The sequence below is a fragment of the Macrobrachium rosenbergii genome, chromosome 41 (genome assembly GCF_040412425.1).
Source record: "Macrobrachium rosenbergii isolate ZJJX-2024 chromosome 41, ASM4041242v1, whole genome shotgun sequence".
In the NCBI taxonomy this organism is placed as follows: domain Eukaryota; kingdom Metazoa; phylum Arthropoda; class Malacostraca; order Decapoda; family Palaemonidae; genus Macrobrachium; species Macrobrachium rosenbergii.
The window spans coordinates 1,103,106-1,116,896 of record NC_089781.1 but is presented as its reverse complement, the minus strand read 5'-3'; the positions used below and the strand labels follow the sequence as shown (position 1 = coordinate 1,116,896).

General features: G+C 38.1%; 1 protein-coding gene across 1 annotated transcript; it reads left to right on the top strand.

Moving 5' to 3' along the window:
- The first annotated feature begins 4,806 nt into the window (after positions 1-4,806).
- On the top strand, positions 4,807-13,415 carry LOC136826560 (uncharacterized). Its single transcript, XM_067083745.1, has 5 exons — positions 4,807-5,721; positions 7,684-7,939; positions 11,033-11,153; positions 11,588-11,743; positions 12,418-13,415. The coding sequence occupies exons 1-5, from the start codon at positions 5,595-5,597 to the stop codon at positions 12,832-12,834; spliced, it is 1,077 nt and encodes a 358-aa protein (XP_066939846.1). The 5' UTR covers positions 4,807-5,594; the 3' UTR covers positions 12,835-13,415.
- The last annotated feature ends 376 nt before the right edge of the window (positions 13,416-13,791 follow it).

The following is a 13,791-nucleotide window of genomic DNA, read 5'->3' as shown; positions in this document are numbered from 1 at the left end:
TTAGTCTCCTATCGGAAAATCTTATAATTGTGTAAATTAAGTAAGGTTGCACCGAACATTAAAAAAACACACACACTCATTTTAGCTGTTGGAACGTCTAAACTGAATAAGCCGGGTGTTGTTTGCCAAAGGTCATTTGTCCTTTATCTTTGTTAAACCTTGGATGCACAGAACTCTGCGCAGTAACTTCATCGGTTACTACTGAGTAATAATTGAACATTACGGCTGTTCTCAGAACTTTTATGAATAATAATAATACTTCCTTTTGAGTTTTCGTTACTTGCGTTTTATTCCATTTTTAGCCTTTTACTCTTCCTACACTCCCGCTTCCTTCCTTCAACCTTGCTGTCCATCCTCTCTAGCTATTACTTCTCGGTTCAACTTAAGGGTTTTTTCCTCAATTTCGTCTTTATCTCATTTATTTTCTGGATCTCTTGCACTTGCTGTCATTGCACCCAATTCCCCCTGAGTGCTGAATGGCTGAAAGTGTGGCAGTGCTTGGCTGTACGGCCTAAATAGCATGATTCTTCTCTCTCTCTCTCTCTCTCTCTCTCTCTCTCTCTCTCTCCATCTACAGTATATTTCGTGTAAATGACTGAATCATGTTTATAATTAAGAAAAATTATTGCCTGAAAATATTCCCAGACTGAACTAATAAAAAATGGCATATATTTAAAGATTCCTGAAAGATAAATGACCGAACATTCCCAGAGACAACGTGATCGGTTAAGTCCTAGCCAGTGCACAAAGGCTAATGAGTACGAGAGAGAGAGAGAGAGAGAGAGAGAGAGAGAGAGAGAGAGAGAGAGGGAGAGAGAGAGAGGAACAACATCCGACTGGGCATTACCGCACAAGTTTCTTGGAAAATTTATGAAATGTCTTGGGTATTGATATTTTGATAACGCCGCAGTTGGTTTACCCATTCCGAGAAAGACTTCAACACCTAAATTAAGCGGATATTATTACTGTTAAATTATATAAGTATATATATATACACATATATAATATATACATATATGTATGTATGTATATAGATATATATACGCACGTGTATGAATACGTGCACACGAGAGACAGTTTGAGGTATGAACCATGAAAATCCTGCGTTCAAAAATTCATGCATTAATGTTTCTATCAAAGAAAAATCAATTTATAAATGCTCTTATGGTTCTCATGTTAACAGAGCAGGAACAAGGGGTTGAGAAAAATGGTTTCGTTCAACTGGGGCTACATACAAAGTTTGATGCCATAGTTAGTTAGTACAAACGTTCTTGAACATCACCAGGTAGTTAGTACACTCAAATTGTGGTGTCATTTTTTTGCTATGCCATGTGACATAAACTAACTGCAGTGTCTATAAAAATGGTCAATATTTATTGGTAGAGGAAGCTTAACAGAGAATTTCTTCGCTATATCTTGGTAAATGATCACTATTTTGGTATATTTTCTACAGTGCATGACTCTCTCTGACCAACTATGGTAAAGTAATTACTTTCTGCACATGCCCTGATGTGACCAAGGTCGAAAGTCGCAACATTTTTCAGAAACCACAATCAATTTCAACGGTAAAAACTTTCTAATTTGAACAATTATGTTTAAAAAATCAATTATTCTTAGAAAAGCCAACTTTTAGATATTTGACACAAAAACGAAAAAATCGGAAAATTCCTCTAGGTCTAAACTCCAAAGGTCACATGGCTATCAGAATACTGACACACAGTCACATAGCCATTTTGATGACCAGCTAAATAATACGGATAAATTTTGTTAGCCTATACAAGTTGCAATTTCAATTCTTTTAGCACACTTTTGAGTTTTACAACAACATAGTAATTCAGTCAAGTTGCTTGTAAGGCATGTTGCTCAAAATCACTTCAAAGATCACAAACATATAAAAATCAAGTAAAGGCGTCTTAACATTTTCAAAAACTACACTGTAGTTCATAATAAAATAGATATCTTAATTTCAATAAATTTAGCAATCAGTTATGCTTTTAGAAATGCGTGTAACAAATGTCTCATACACTTACAAACACACACACACACACACACACAAATCAGAACATGACTTAGATCAAACGGTCATATAACTATCAGTATTTTCTATATATAGGTACAATGGCACTTTGGTGACCCATTAATTAAAGGATGAAATGTAAGCCTACACATGCTGCAATGTCAATTTTTCTCGTGCACTTTTGGGTTTTACAGCATCAAAGTAATTCAATGAGATTACTTGTAAGATATATGCTGCTCAAAATTATTTCAAAGATCACAAAAGAGTTAAAAATCAAGTAAACGAGTAGGCTTATTTTGAAAGCTTAATCTAGTCCCAGTTCAGCCAAGAGTGTCTGTTGATGTGTGCTTCCTGTAAGCACTTGTATGGGCTTCTTCTTTCCAACATTTAATAAGGAGCTTGTGGAATTACATCCCGTTAGAGCATGGAATGCAGGTAGTACAGTACATACGTGTTCGTTAAGACCCGCAGCAATCTTATGTACAGGGATCTACCTCATTTTGTTCTTCACACCAGTGCGGAACCACACCTGTTCAGCACTAAGATCTCTGAAATGTGATGCGCAGAGCACTGTGACATCAGTGTCTGGAGACTGTATCACAATCCTGTGATCTCGAGCAGCATGCTTGGCATGGAGTCTTGTGTCTGTTTCTTCATGGTCAGAACACAATTCTTCTATGTGCACAGACAACTTTTTTTTACTTTCAATGCTTGGTTTGGGTCAGCAAAACCACCTCCAATAACAACCTCTTCTCCTTCATTTAACCTTTGCTTCCATGGAGAAACAAGGAAAGCCTTTAAGTTGACTTTTGTATTTGTTATAAACTTTGCCACTGCTGTGGTACTGGTGTGGCTGAACTTCTGATCTGTACCTCTAGTGCTTCAGATGTCTTTATTGACAGATCCGGGTATCTGTCAAATACAGCATCAATTCTCTTGAATTGCAGTGTACCAAGTAATGAACTTGCATGACTTATAAGCAAATTCGCCAAATGTGTATACACCACCAGATTTTAGAATTTGAATAACTGCCATGGCATCAATAAATGGGCAGTAGTCATTCCATTGGTTGGGGCAGGTAATTGTGATTGTATCTCATCACAAACAGGTTCCTCTAGCTCAGCAAGCATATGAGAGTTGTCTTCCTCAAAGTACCGTCCATATGAGCAATTGAGAAGGGAACTGAAGATAATTCAAATGATATCACCTCTCTCAATTTAATATCTCTAGATTTGGCTGAAATGACAAGTTGACCAAACAAGTTTCTGTCTGCACTGATAGAAACAAGCTTTCTTTTGCTGCTTTAACCTTTGCCCTTTTAGATAATTTAGCAAAGATTTTTACTTTTAGAATAGGTAAGGGATCCCAAAATTTCTTCTCGTTTGTGTTGAGCCTTTGCTCAACAAAGGTAGTCATCTGTAATTTTCCCAATTCATAGGCTCTCAAAAGTTGAGCAGCATCACTTGTGTTATCTACATTGAATGGATCTGTCATCAGGTCTGACATGGATGCTGTCATCAAACGTTGAACATCTTCTTCATCCTTCTTGATTCTTGTTTTGGATACTTCCTTGTGTCGGCTTATAGTATTTGGCCCCTGGATTTTGCACATTTCCTCTAGTGCTGTTGTTATAGCTGCTCGTTGGTGCAGGGGCGTCATTTAGGGGGGGGCAACTGCCCCCAAGCCTCAACTTGCCCCCCTCACACCCCCAAGCCGCAAGAAGTAACAGCAGCTGGTTTTCCATTATTCCTACCGAAATTCAAATGAGTCACCACATTAAGTTATATCTATCTATCTATCTATATTTCTCTATCACACACAATGTTCGTTTGTCCGCCTGTTTTGACGAAATACCTTGTTCATGTGGCTTCACAAAGCTCATAAAATAACTCAAAATCAAAAAAAAAACCCACCTGATTAGGCTCGCTTCGCGTTGGTGGCAAGTTAGAAACCAGCGCTCAAGAGCAGTATCGTCTTTACTGATTCCTATGATTCCACCTATGGTAAAAGGATATGTCAAAACGGAAAAAAAAGCAGGCAACATGTCAAATACATTCATGGACTTTTAAAAGACATGAAAATATTACTAACTGGTAGTTGCCATTTTATCAGGTAAGCTTCCCCAACTCTAAAACTTTAACAAGCTATGGCTAGCATCATTTCCCTCATAGAATGGACCGCAGCAAAAAAGTGATACCACAATTTATAACTGCCTAGAGCTGCTCTAGAGAGTCCATACTCATCATCCATAGCATCAGACCTTGTAAGTAGTACCAGTTGAACGAACCCCTTTATTTGGCCCGGTACAGGAATTAGCTCCTGCTCTGCAACCATTGCATTCCTTAATAATAGTCTGCATTCACTCATCTTTTCAAAAGCTATTCACTCTTATATAATGTTTATTAGCTTCTGAATCTTTTCTGAGGAATATCGCAAAGGTGTGTTAAGCCTGCGATCATTGTGGACAACACACTAACGCCCCCGCCCACCCGACACACTTTTGGTTTTCGGTTATTCTGTTCCGTTGTTTGAGGACTTAATGCCGTGTTCATATTAGCTTATACATTTATGGGAAAGTGCCTAAATGCGTTCTTAGTGTTATTAAAAGCGTTAAAACGAGATTTACACTAACCAAGAAAATGTTTAGCTACATTTTAAAAAATACAAAATTCCTGAAACCTAATTGAACATTTCGACTGATCACTGTTTAACAGTTTCATTGATATGAAATCTATATTAAATCGAATGAAATATGACGTAGGCTACATAAATTGCTTTCGGGCTGTCTTAGAGCAAGGGCTCATGCCAGCACAAGGCTGACTTAATCTAAAACGAACGCACATAAATTTTAATAACACACGTGATCAAACAATCAAATGTCATTAACAAAAACATAATGTACAGTCGTAATAATTCGACAGGAGGTAAGTTATTTGTATATATGATGTGGCTCATTCATTCCTACTGCAGTTTTCCAAAATAGTTACCAACTGCTAGTCAGGATTTTGTCACTAAAGGAAATGAACAAAGGTAGTTCCGGAACAAATATCCGGCGTGCTTCCCTTTGATGCGCTTCAGAAGTATGTTAAAAGGACTTAGTGTATTTTTCGTTTGCCTAAGCGGGGCATAGTACGATACAATTTAAGTTTGATATGCAAATTAAAATTGTATATGTGCAAGTAGCATCGTGATGCGAGAAAACGGAGTTTTTCTCGTCCCGTTGGGTGATGAAACTCAAATTTCCCGAAAATGTGTGACGTAACGAAGATCAGTCGTAAATAACACACGTTTTGAAGCAGGAAATCACGCCACCTCAAAAGCCAGGGGGTCGAGCGCCTTATCCACAGTCAGCGGATACTTTAAGTTGAGACAACATCTTCAGTAGCTGAACATTTTTGAGAGGATACAGCAGGACATATATCAGCACGGCGATTCTCTGACGAAAGTTTAGCATCTTGCCATTTGGGACTGACTTGCTGGCCGATCTCCACCGCTTGCATTCACTTCTTCCGTACTTTATTGGACTACTATCACTAGCTGGACCTACTAGGGCTGTTCCAAGCACTGTTAAGACAACATGGCTCTCGTGAGCGAGAATGGGACCGATATCCCTGTGGCCAACTGTACCGCCGACCCCTACGTCACCGACTGGGGGTTTCGCTACTTCATAGCCAACTTTACCATAGCAGTAGTCGGGACTGTTGGTAAGTCACTGAAATTAAATTTATTGTATTTTCTCAGCTGCTTGTTTGCATTCCCTTGCTTATAAAGAAATGCACTGCTAAAGTAACTAATGCTCATGCATTCTCTCGTAAGCATACATGTTTTATAGCGCGCATGATAAGAAAATGAGCAACAGTAAAAAAACAGGATAACCAGAAGAACCCGCAGATTTATCTTATCGCAACGCAAAATATCAACCTTGTGTAAAAGCACTGCTAAGTTCTGGTATCAAGATATGTTATCTTTGTATGAGCGTGAGAAAATACACACAAAAAAATTTCGTCTCTGCAGCTTGGGGAGTATCCAAGGGTCCACACCAGGCTTCCTACTCTCTTACACATCTTACCACTATTAAAGACCACCTCATGGAAAGGGCCGCGTGCCAGAATGAGGCCAGCTGAATCTTAACCAACCAACCCCGAAATTGCGTGTGGCCTGTTTCACTCTCCTGCGGAAATACAACGGCCATGCAACGAACGCTTAACTTCTCGATTTTCTAACATCCATGGAGCCGATTTTCATTGAAGTCCTTTTGGAAACCCGAATAGGAAATTGAATGATTTTCTGCTTCCTCACATCCTTTCTGGCGACATTGGTCAAATCTGAATTATCCAGCTGCTCATTGCGTTACGAATAGGTTGAAGACAAAAAAGAATACTGTATTAAATGCAAAGGTGCTTCTTACGATTAGCGATTATCCGTTTATTATACAAAGGCCAACGATACGGTCCACCTCATGCCCTTATCTCGCCCAGGCCCCGCCGAAAAGAAGGTGGAAGGGTTATACATAACCCCAGAGGAAGAGAAAGACCTGCCTCTTTAATGGGAAGAAAGGCCACAAGCCAAGAACACTTTGTACAACAATTCCTCTTTTAATGATCAAGTTCTTTTTTCAAAACATCCCCAGGCAGTTGACGTTGTACTTCCTTACCAGAATAAGAGTCAATTTCAAGACTCCAAGAGTGTGGCGTTTAAGGATGAGACAAGGGGGTCATGATGATCTACCCGTGAGAGACCCACCTATCATTAAATAGTCAGTTCACTTCACAGAATAGTAAGATGCGTACCCATGTGCAATAACTGGATCTAGCTGTTATTATGACGATTTTCCTTGTTAAATGTTCCTTTTTATTCGATCGGAATAGTCCTCCATCGGAAATCCGGATTCGTTCATCACAGGCCTTTATCATTAATCATAAATCTCAGATTTTTTTTTTTTTTTACTCACAACTGCCCGAGCACACCTGAGATAAGCTTTGCGCACTTAAGCCGCGTCTATTCATTTTCGTGCATTTTTACGCAAATTGTGATTTCCGTTTCATGGGATTTCCTGCTAAACTTTCGAGAATATAATAACGCCTCCGCATCGTCTCTTTCATGAAGCAGCGAATTCGTAAAGTATACAATGTGTCGTAATGGATGTTCCCTCGTTAATCAATTTCTTTATGACAAAAAATAACGGACGAAAGGAAAGATGACTTAACCCGTGTATATTCTTGCATACTTTAAAGTTCCAGATAATGTTTCAAAAAAGAGATGGAAAAACAATAAGCAAACTTGCAACAAAAAGTCTCACTAAATATTTTGAAGATTCCATAGATTACAGTGCTTATGAAAAATTTTTTTAGCACAACTGTCATGAATATTGACAAGGAAAAGTTGAGCACTTTATTTTTTTCGCATAAATTCACATAACCACTTGCTGTAACTAATTGTTAATCTTTCTGATTAATTCCTTCAAATAGCTGCTTCTTTAGCAAACAGTTCTGTTTACCGGTATTTTTTTTTCTTGAAGTTCCTCCAGTTTTGTGCTATCATGTTATCTTTAATTCATTAATCTGCCGTTTAAGTCCCTCGACCTATTTTGCTATGTATCACCTTTTCCCCAAAATTTGATGTCTCCCTCTAATTACTTCATATTTAATTTACTTTTCTTCGTCCAGGCAACATCGTAAGTCTGTGGAGTTTGTTCAGGTGTCGTAAGACCAACCCAGCGGCCAAGATCCAACTTGGGACATTTTTCGGCGTCCAGCTGATCGTCTGCATTCTGACGCTGCCCGGATTCTCCTTCGTCAAGAAGCTGGCCCTCTTGTGCCAAGCGGCAGACTTGCCCATGGAGCCCAAGCTCCTCTTCCTCTTTACCCACACCTTATTCTTACCCATAGAGAGGATCAACTTCACGTCCATGGCGATTATGAGGTAAGATGAGATAAGCAACCGTCACTCAAGTAATTAGAGAAAAAAAATTTACATAGCATGCTTTAAATGTTGCTGCTTATATAGTGTTACTTAGAATAACAAAATCAATTGCTAAAAGACATTATAACGTAACATACGAAACCAATGAAAAAATTTAAGGAAAATTTTAATTTTCCTTTGTCGGTACCATTGTTGTTGTACGCTTTACTCAGCCATTCCTTACCGCGAATAACATTTGATTACTATCGTTACAAAAAAAAAAAAAGTTCTGACTGTATAGTCAAATTAATATTATCGTTAATAATTATCGTCAAATTAATATGAAACACCTTTTGCATTAATAAGCTACGCCGACAAGGACCCGGTTCTTTTAATAAAGTAAAATATTCTACACTTCTGTGCTGGCATCTTATCGCCTGTGAACGCTCTGAATTTTCAGTTTCTTCTTCATATAAACAGACATGACTCTCATTTACAAAACTACAACTTGACTACATGCAACAAACATCATTCTTGGAGCACAAGAAGCTTTGAACGCAAATCAACCAAGCTCTGAAATCACAAGTGACATTATCATGACTGTTGATCTGCAGAAGTATTTGAACTAGAAACATTTTGCCTTGAAGACCTCGAGAGAATAAACCTGTCTCCTGTGTTGGGCAGTGTTTATAGTTCCTCGTTGGTCGAATCGGTAGAGTTCACGGCTAGCACTCTGCTAGACCCGAGTTCGATTCTCCGGCCGGACAATGAAGAATTAGAGGAATTTATTTCTGGTGATAGAAATTCATTTCTCGCTATAATGTGGTTCGGATTCCACAATAAGCTGTAGGTCCCGTTGATAAGTAACTAATTGGTTCTTAGCCACGTAAAATAAGTCTAATCCTTCGGGCCAGCTCTAGGAGAGCTGTTAATCAGCTCAGTGGTCTGGTTAAACTAAGGTATACTTTTGTTGGGCAGTGTTTGTTTATCTTTCAAGTTATATTGTAGAAAGGAATCATGTCGCTCATTAACAAAAAAAATTATTGCCCAAACCTTCAATTACGAATTAAATTTTCATTTTTAATTAAGTATAATTTACTGATTTCTACATATAGCGCTCACTTTACACATGCTATACACACACATACATGTGTGTGCGTGCGTGTAAATTATACTTACTTAAAAATGAAAATGTAATTCGTAATTGAAGGTTTGGGTAATAATTTTTTTGTTAATGAGTGACATGATTATTTTCTACAATATGACTTGAAAAATAAACAAACACTGTCCAACACAGGAGACAGGTTTAGTCTCTCGAGGCCTTCAGGGCAAAATGTTCAAATACTTCTGCTGATCAACAATCATGATAATATATATATATATATATATATATATATATATATATATATATATATATATGTATGTGTGTGTGTGTGTGTGTGTGTGTGTGTGTGTGTGTGTGTGTGTCAAGCTAGTATCATTATCCAATCAAAACAAAACTTGTAAAACCGGAAGGCTGGCGCCTTATGGAGAAACCCACAACATGAAAAAAAACTAGGTAAAAATAAATGAAACTGGGAAACATCAAGTTTTGCTATCAGTGTATAAGTGATGGAAATGAATGAAAGATGATGCCCAAAATAAAAACAGAAATAAAAATCAAAGCACGTTTGGAAGCGCAAGAAAATATATCCAGTCTCTTCCTCTGTACAGGAATGACAGCTGCTAGAACCATAGGCCTACGGAACCTGTGATTTTAACAAAATGCAAACAAATTAGAAAGAAAGTAATCATTACAAATTTTCACACATAAAACTTTCGTGATGAGAGACTTAATTCCCTAGACATGATAAAAAAACCTATGTGCGAGGGAGAAGGACAAGAGATGAAAAGAAACAGCCTCCTGAAAAGCGAAACTTTGTGATTTGCTCTCTCGAAAAGTCTTGCACGTGTAACGAGATGCTTCTGGGATGCTCATCCAGTTAAGAGTGCCATTACAAAATGTGCTGCACTAAATATTTCTCTGGCAAGTCAACGAACAACGTGGTCGTATACAGTTGCTTATTAGCGTAAAAATTCTTAGTTAGATAAGGAGGTTTACAACGATTTCCTGGGACTTTATATATATATATATATATATATATATATATATATATATATATATATATATATATAACAAGGGCTTTATCCAGTTATTTGCTTTTTCGTTATTTTGATCGTTCAGTGGATGGTATCCCAAAGCAAGTCGAATGTACTATACTGACAGACAATTTACAAATGCTTCTAAGTCTCTTTCTCTCTCTTACAAATGCTTCCAAGTCTCTTTCTCTCTCTTCCATTTCCAACAGGACAGGTTCTCTTCTGCTTTCATTTATTACTCGTACTATCTACGAGTGCATATGCATATATTCATCCTTATTAAGTGATTTCTTAATCATTAGCACTTAACTCAGTCCCTTACTAGTACTTTAACATAACGTATTTTGAAACTTGCAAAAGCGAAACAGTTTCTAACACATACTAAACAATTAGCATTGAACGCCCTATCTCTCCTTAAGAAAGAAATTCCGTTATTCTAAAAAATTCCCCTTTATGGATTCCCCGTTTTCTACAAGGGGATTACCCATATCAGCCCATCTCTTCTACCTAAGCGGGAACGTGCCGAAGTTGTCATTTACAGTCAATGGCGCCGTCTCAACATTGTCGTCACTAGGCTTTACTGTATAACAACAGGAAACGACGTAGGGTATCCCGTCAAGAGTAAGGGGAAGTTAACGCCCATCCTATGGCGCAATGAAAGTCCACTTCCGGATGATTCAGTATTGGCTCTCATTACGTCTTGTTAGGATAATTAAAGTATTCATGAATGCCTTTCAAGGATTCATTGAAAATTACGTTCATTTTCCTCTGTACTCTTTCAAACAAAAATCTCGATTGTGGTATTTTTTTTTATACTGCCCGCGTTGTTCTACAAAGATAGCCAAAAGCAGATAAGAGAAATAACTTGCCAGGCGAAACGTTTCTAACTACCGCTTTGTGTTTTGTCATCAACCATCCATATTTATTTATTTATTTATTTATCACTAATATGTTTACGTATCTATTTCTTTTCAGACTCGTTGCAGTACGGTGGCCTCATCACTACAAGAAGTTTGTGCAAGTCAAAGTCATTGTTGTGATGGAAATACTGATCTTTCTATACGCTCTCTCTCCTTGGCTGGTCGCCTTTGCCATTGTAAGAATAAACAAAAGACTCTTGTTCGTACAAATTAATTGAATTACGTCAGAAGCAAAGCTTTATGGTGTGAGGCGTGATAACAGCTTCCTGTGTCTACGCTAATCTCTTAGTCATAAGAATGTTCAGGTTGCCCTAATGTCAACAAACAAAACAATTTCCTTTGAGAGGCTTGGTGGACGATGTCCGACTCGTTAGCCAATAAACTTGGCAGAAAGGGCCAATGACCTAAAGACTCAACGCAATTTAGATATTCTAACTGAATTAGTGTAAAACTTAGCGGAACTTGTCATGCAAAATCAATATAACAAAATATCTAATGCAAAATAACAAATCCTTGGGAATGGTTTATTCTACACATACTGCACTGACATCAATAACAACGCTACATTGAGAACGCAACCCCTTGACCCTTCTCTCTTTTTTTTCGGCAGAACCTTCACGGGAGTTATCCTATTGAGGACCAGATGACTGTCACATTCAGTCTGGGAAAGTCAAAAACCATCAAAAACATTTATTTGGTCCATGGCATCAACCATCTCTTCCCTACCTTTGCCAGTCTGCTGGCCTACTCACTCATGATGTACACGGTAAGTGCTCTTTGTCACTGCAGGATTTCGCAAATATTGTAATTCGACATAGATGCTATGATAGGTGACAAACCCCTTTAATATTCCGATGTTCATCCACCAGACGACAAAACCAGAAAACAAAACAGTTTTACTTGAAACTTTAGACATTGGATTAAACATGTGACTGCTACTACTACAATTAGCCTACTATCGCTTCTGCTTCGTAAGAGGCTGACTTCAGTAAGACAGTTTTTGCTGACCGATTTATATGCAGAAAACGCAAAAAAAAAAAAAAAAAAAGTTTTTCACATATGAAATCAAAATGTTATTTTCTTATAGATCTTAAATCACTTTAGTACTTGGGACGAAAATAAGAAAAATCATAAATTCAAGGTAGTCAATTTCTGATTTTCCATACTTAAAACAACTTATAAATATAACTTCCTATGTTTACATTTTGTTAACCTCGCTTAGGGATTTTATATCGGTTCGAGAGTTAAGAAATGGAATAGAAACAAATAACATACTTTTATATAGACCCAGAATACTAACTTCTACTTGCATATCTATGGTCGATGACACACAGTTCACCCTCACCTCTCTCTCTCTCTCTCTCTCTCTCTCTCTCTCTCTCTCTCTCTCTCTTGCGATAATACTTCTAAGTTTTCGTTAAATTGTTCTTTTCCTTCCAGATGATCAGACAGAAACAAGCGATGGGCGCCCACAAGGACAAGAACGCCACGACCATGGACCACGTCGCCTACACCATTCGTCTAGTCATCCTCGTCAATCTGCTTCTCGATGTCCCCCACACTCTGGCCCATCTTCTAAGGGTGAGCCAGGTGCCCTCGCTCATCATCCACAGCATCTTCTACATGCACCTGGCTCTTGATCCCTTCATTTTCGTTGGCATGAACGTCCATTACCGCAAAGCTCTAGTTACCAGCATCCGTTCTTGCTTCCGCAGCAAAAGCAGCCACAATTCGCAATCGCAACAGGGTCTGGAAGTGCCGGCCCAGAGAATGAGTCTCCTGAACGTGTCTCAGTCCTCTCAGACGCGTAGTGGAGCGACCGAGCTGACAAATGACTCCGGGGTGTCAAACGTCTGAGTCTCCCGTTTACCCCATCTTAGAAAAATTTTCTTTATTCGTGAAACGGGACCTTTTACTCTTTCGCGCACACACTGCGGCCAGTTGCGTCCGTTGTTTTAGGCTGATGAATGTCAACGCAAAATCCAGGGTGGAAAAAGAAGCAAAATCCAACCGAGCTAGACACGGAGAATGATTTCAGACCAGGAATGTGCTGTATATTTGAATGCTGTTTTTTTTTTTTTTTTTTTTTTTGAGATTTTCTGAACCTCTGAACAGGAATGGTTAGTGATGTTCAGCGGTGTCTCTTAGGGAAAAACTATATAGTTACTTGGTTGCCTTTTGATTGCAAGAAGTATCAAAATATGATTCTGCAGGTGATATCAGTTTATGATTCTGCAGGTGATATCAGTTTCAAAGGAAGAACTATGCTTTGGGAAATAAGATTTATGTTCGCCCACTGGGCTTCTAATTCGTCTGCTTGACGTGATCATTCGTTCTTTCTTAATATCTTTATGTAACGTTTTTCTTTACCTGATTGTGCTTAAAACACACTCTGTGATTAGGAATGCACCGATTATAAAAATATACTTTCTTTCACATTTTAAATTTTGAATTCCCTTCTTTGACAGGACGTTCACGCTGGCAGACATTCTACACAGCAATTTTCCACATGTTGCTACATTTCATAATGCTACATTTCATACTCTCATACGATCATTGCTGGATGAAAAAAATATATACACATAATCAGACGGCATTAAAATAACTTTGATTAATTTTATATTTCTTTGTGTTCCGATCAGTGTATACTTGCAAAGTGTATACAAGCGAAATTCTATGCAGTCAACTGACGAACATGATTATAAAAACAATTTACAGTGAAGAAGACGATGACTACATAAAAAGACGAAGATGAAACTTGATAACGACATACTGTACAAGTAACAGTATCTATGTCATTCGTCAGAGAACACA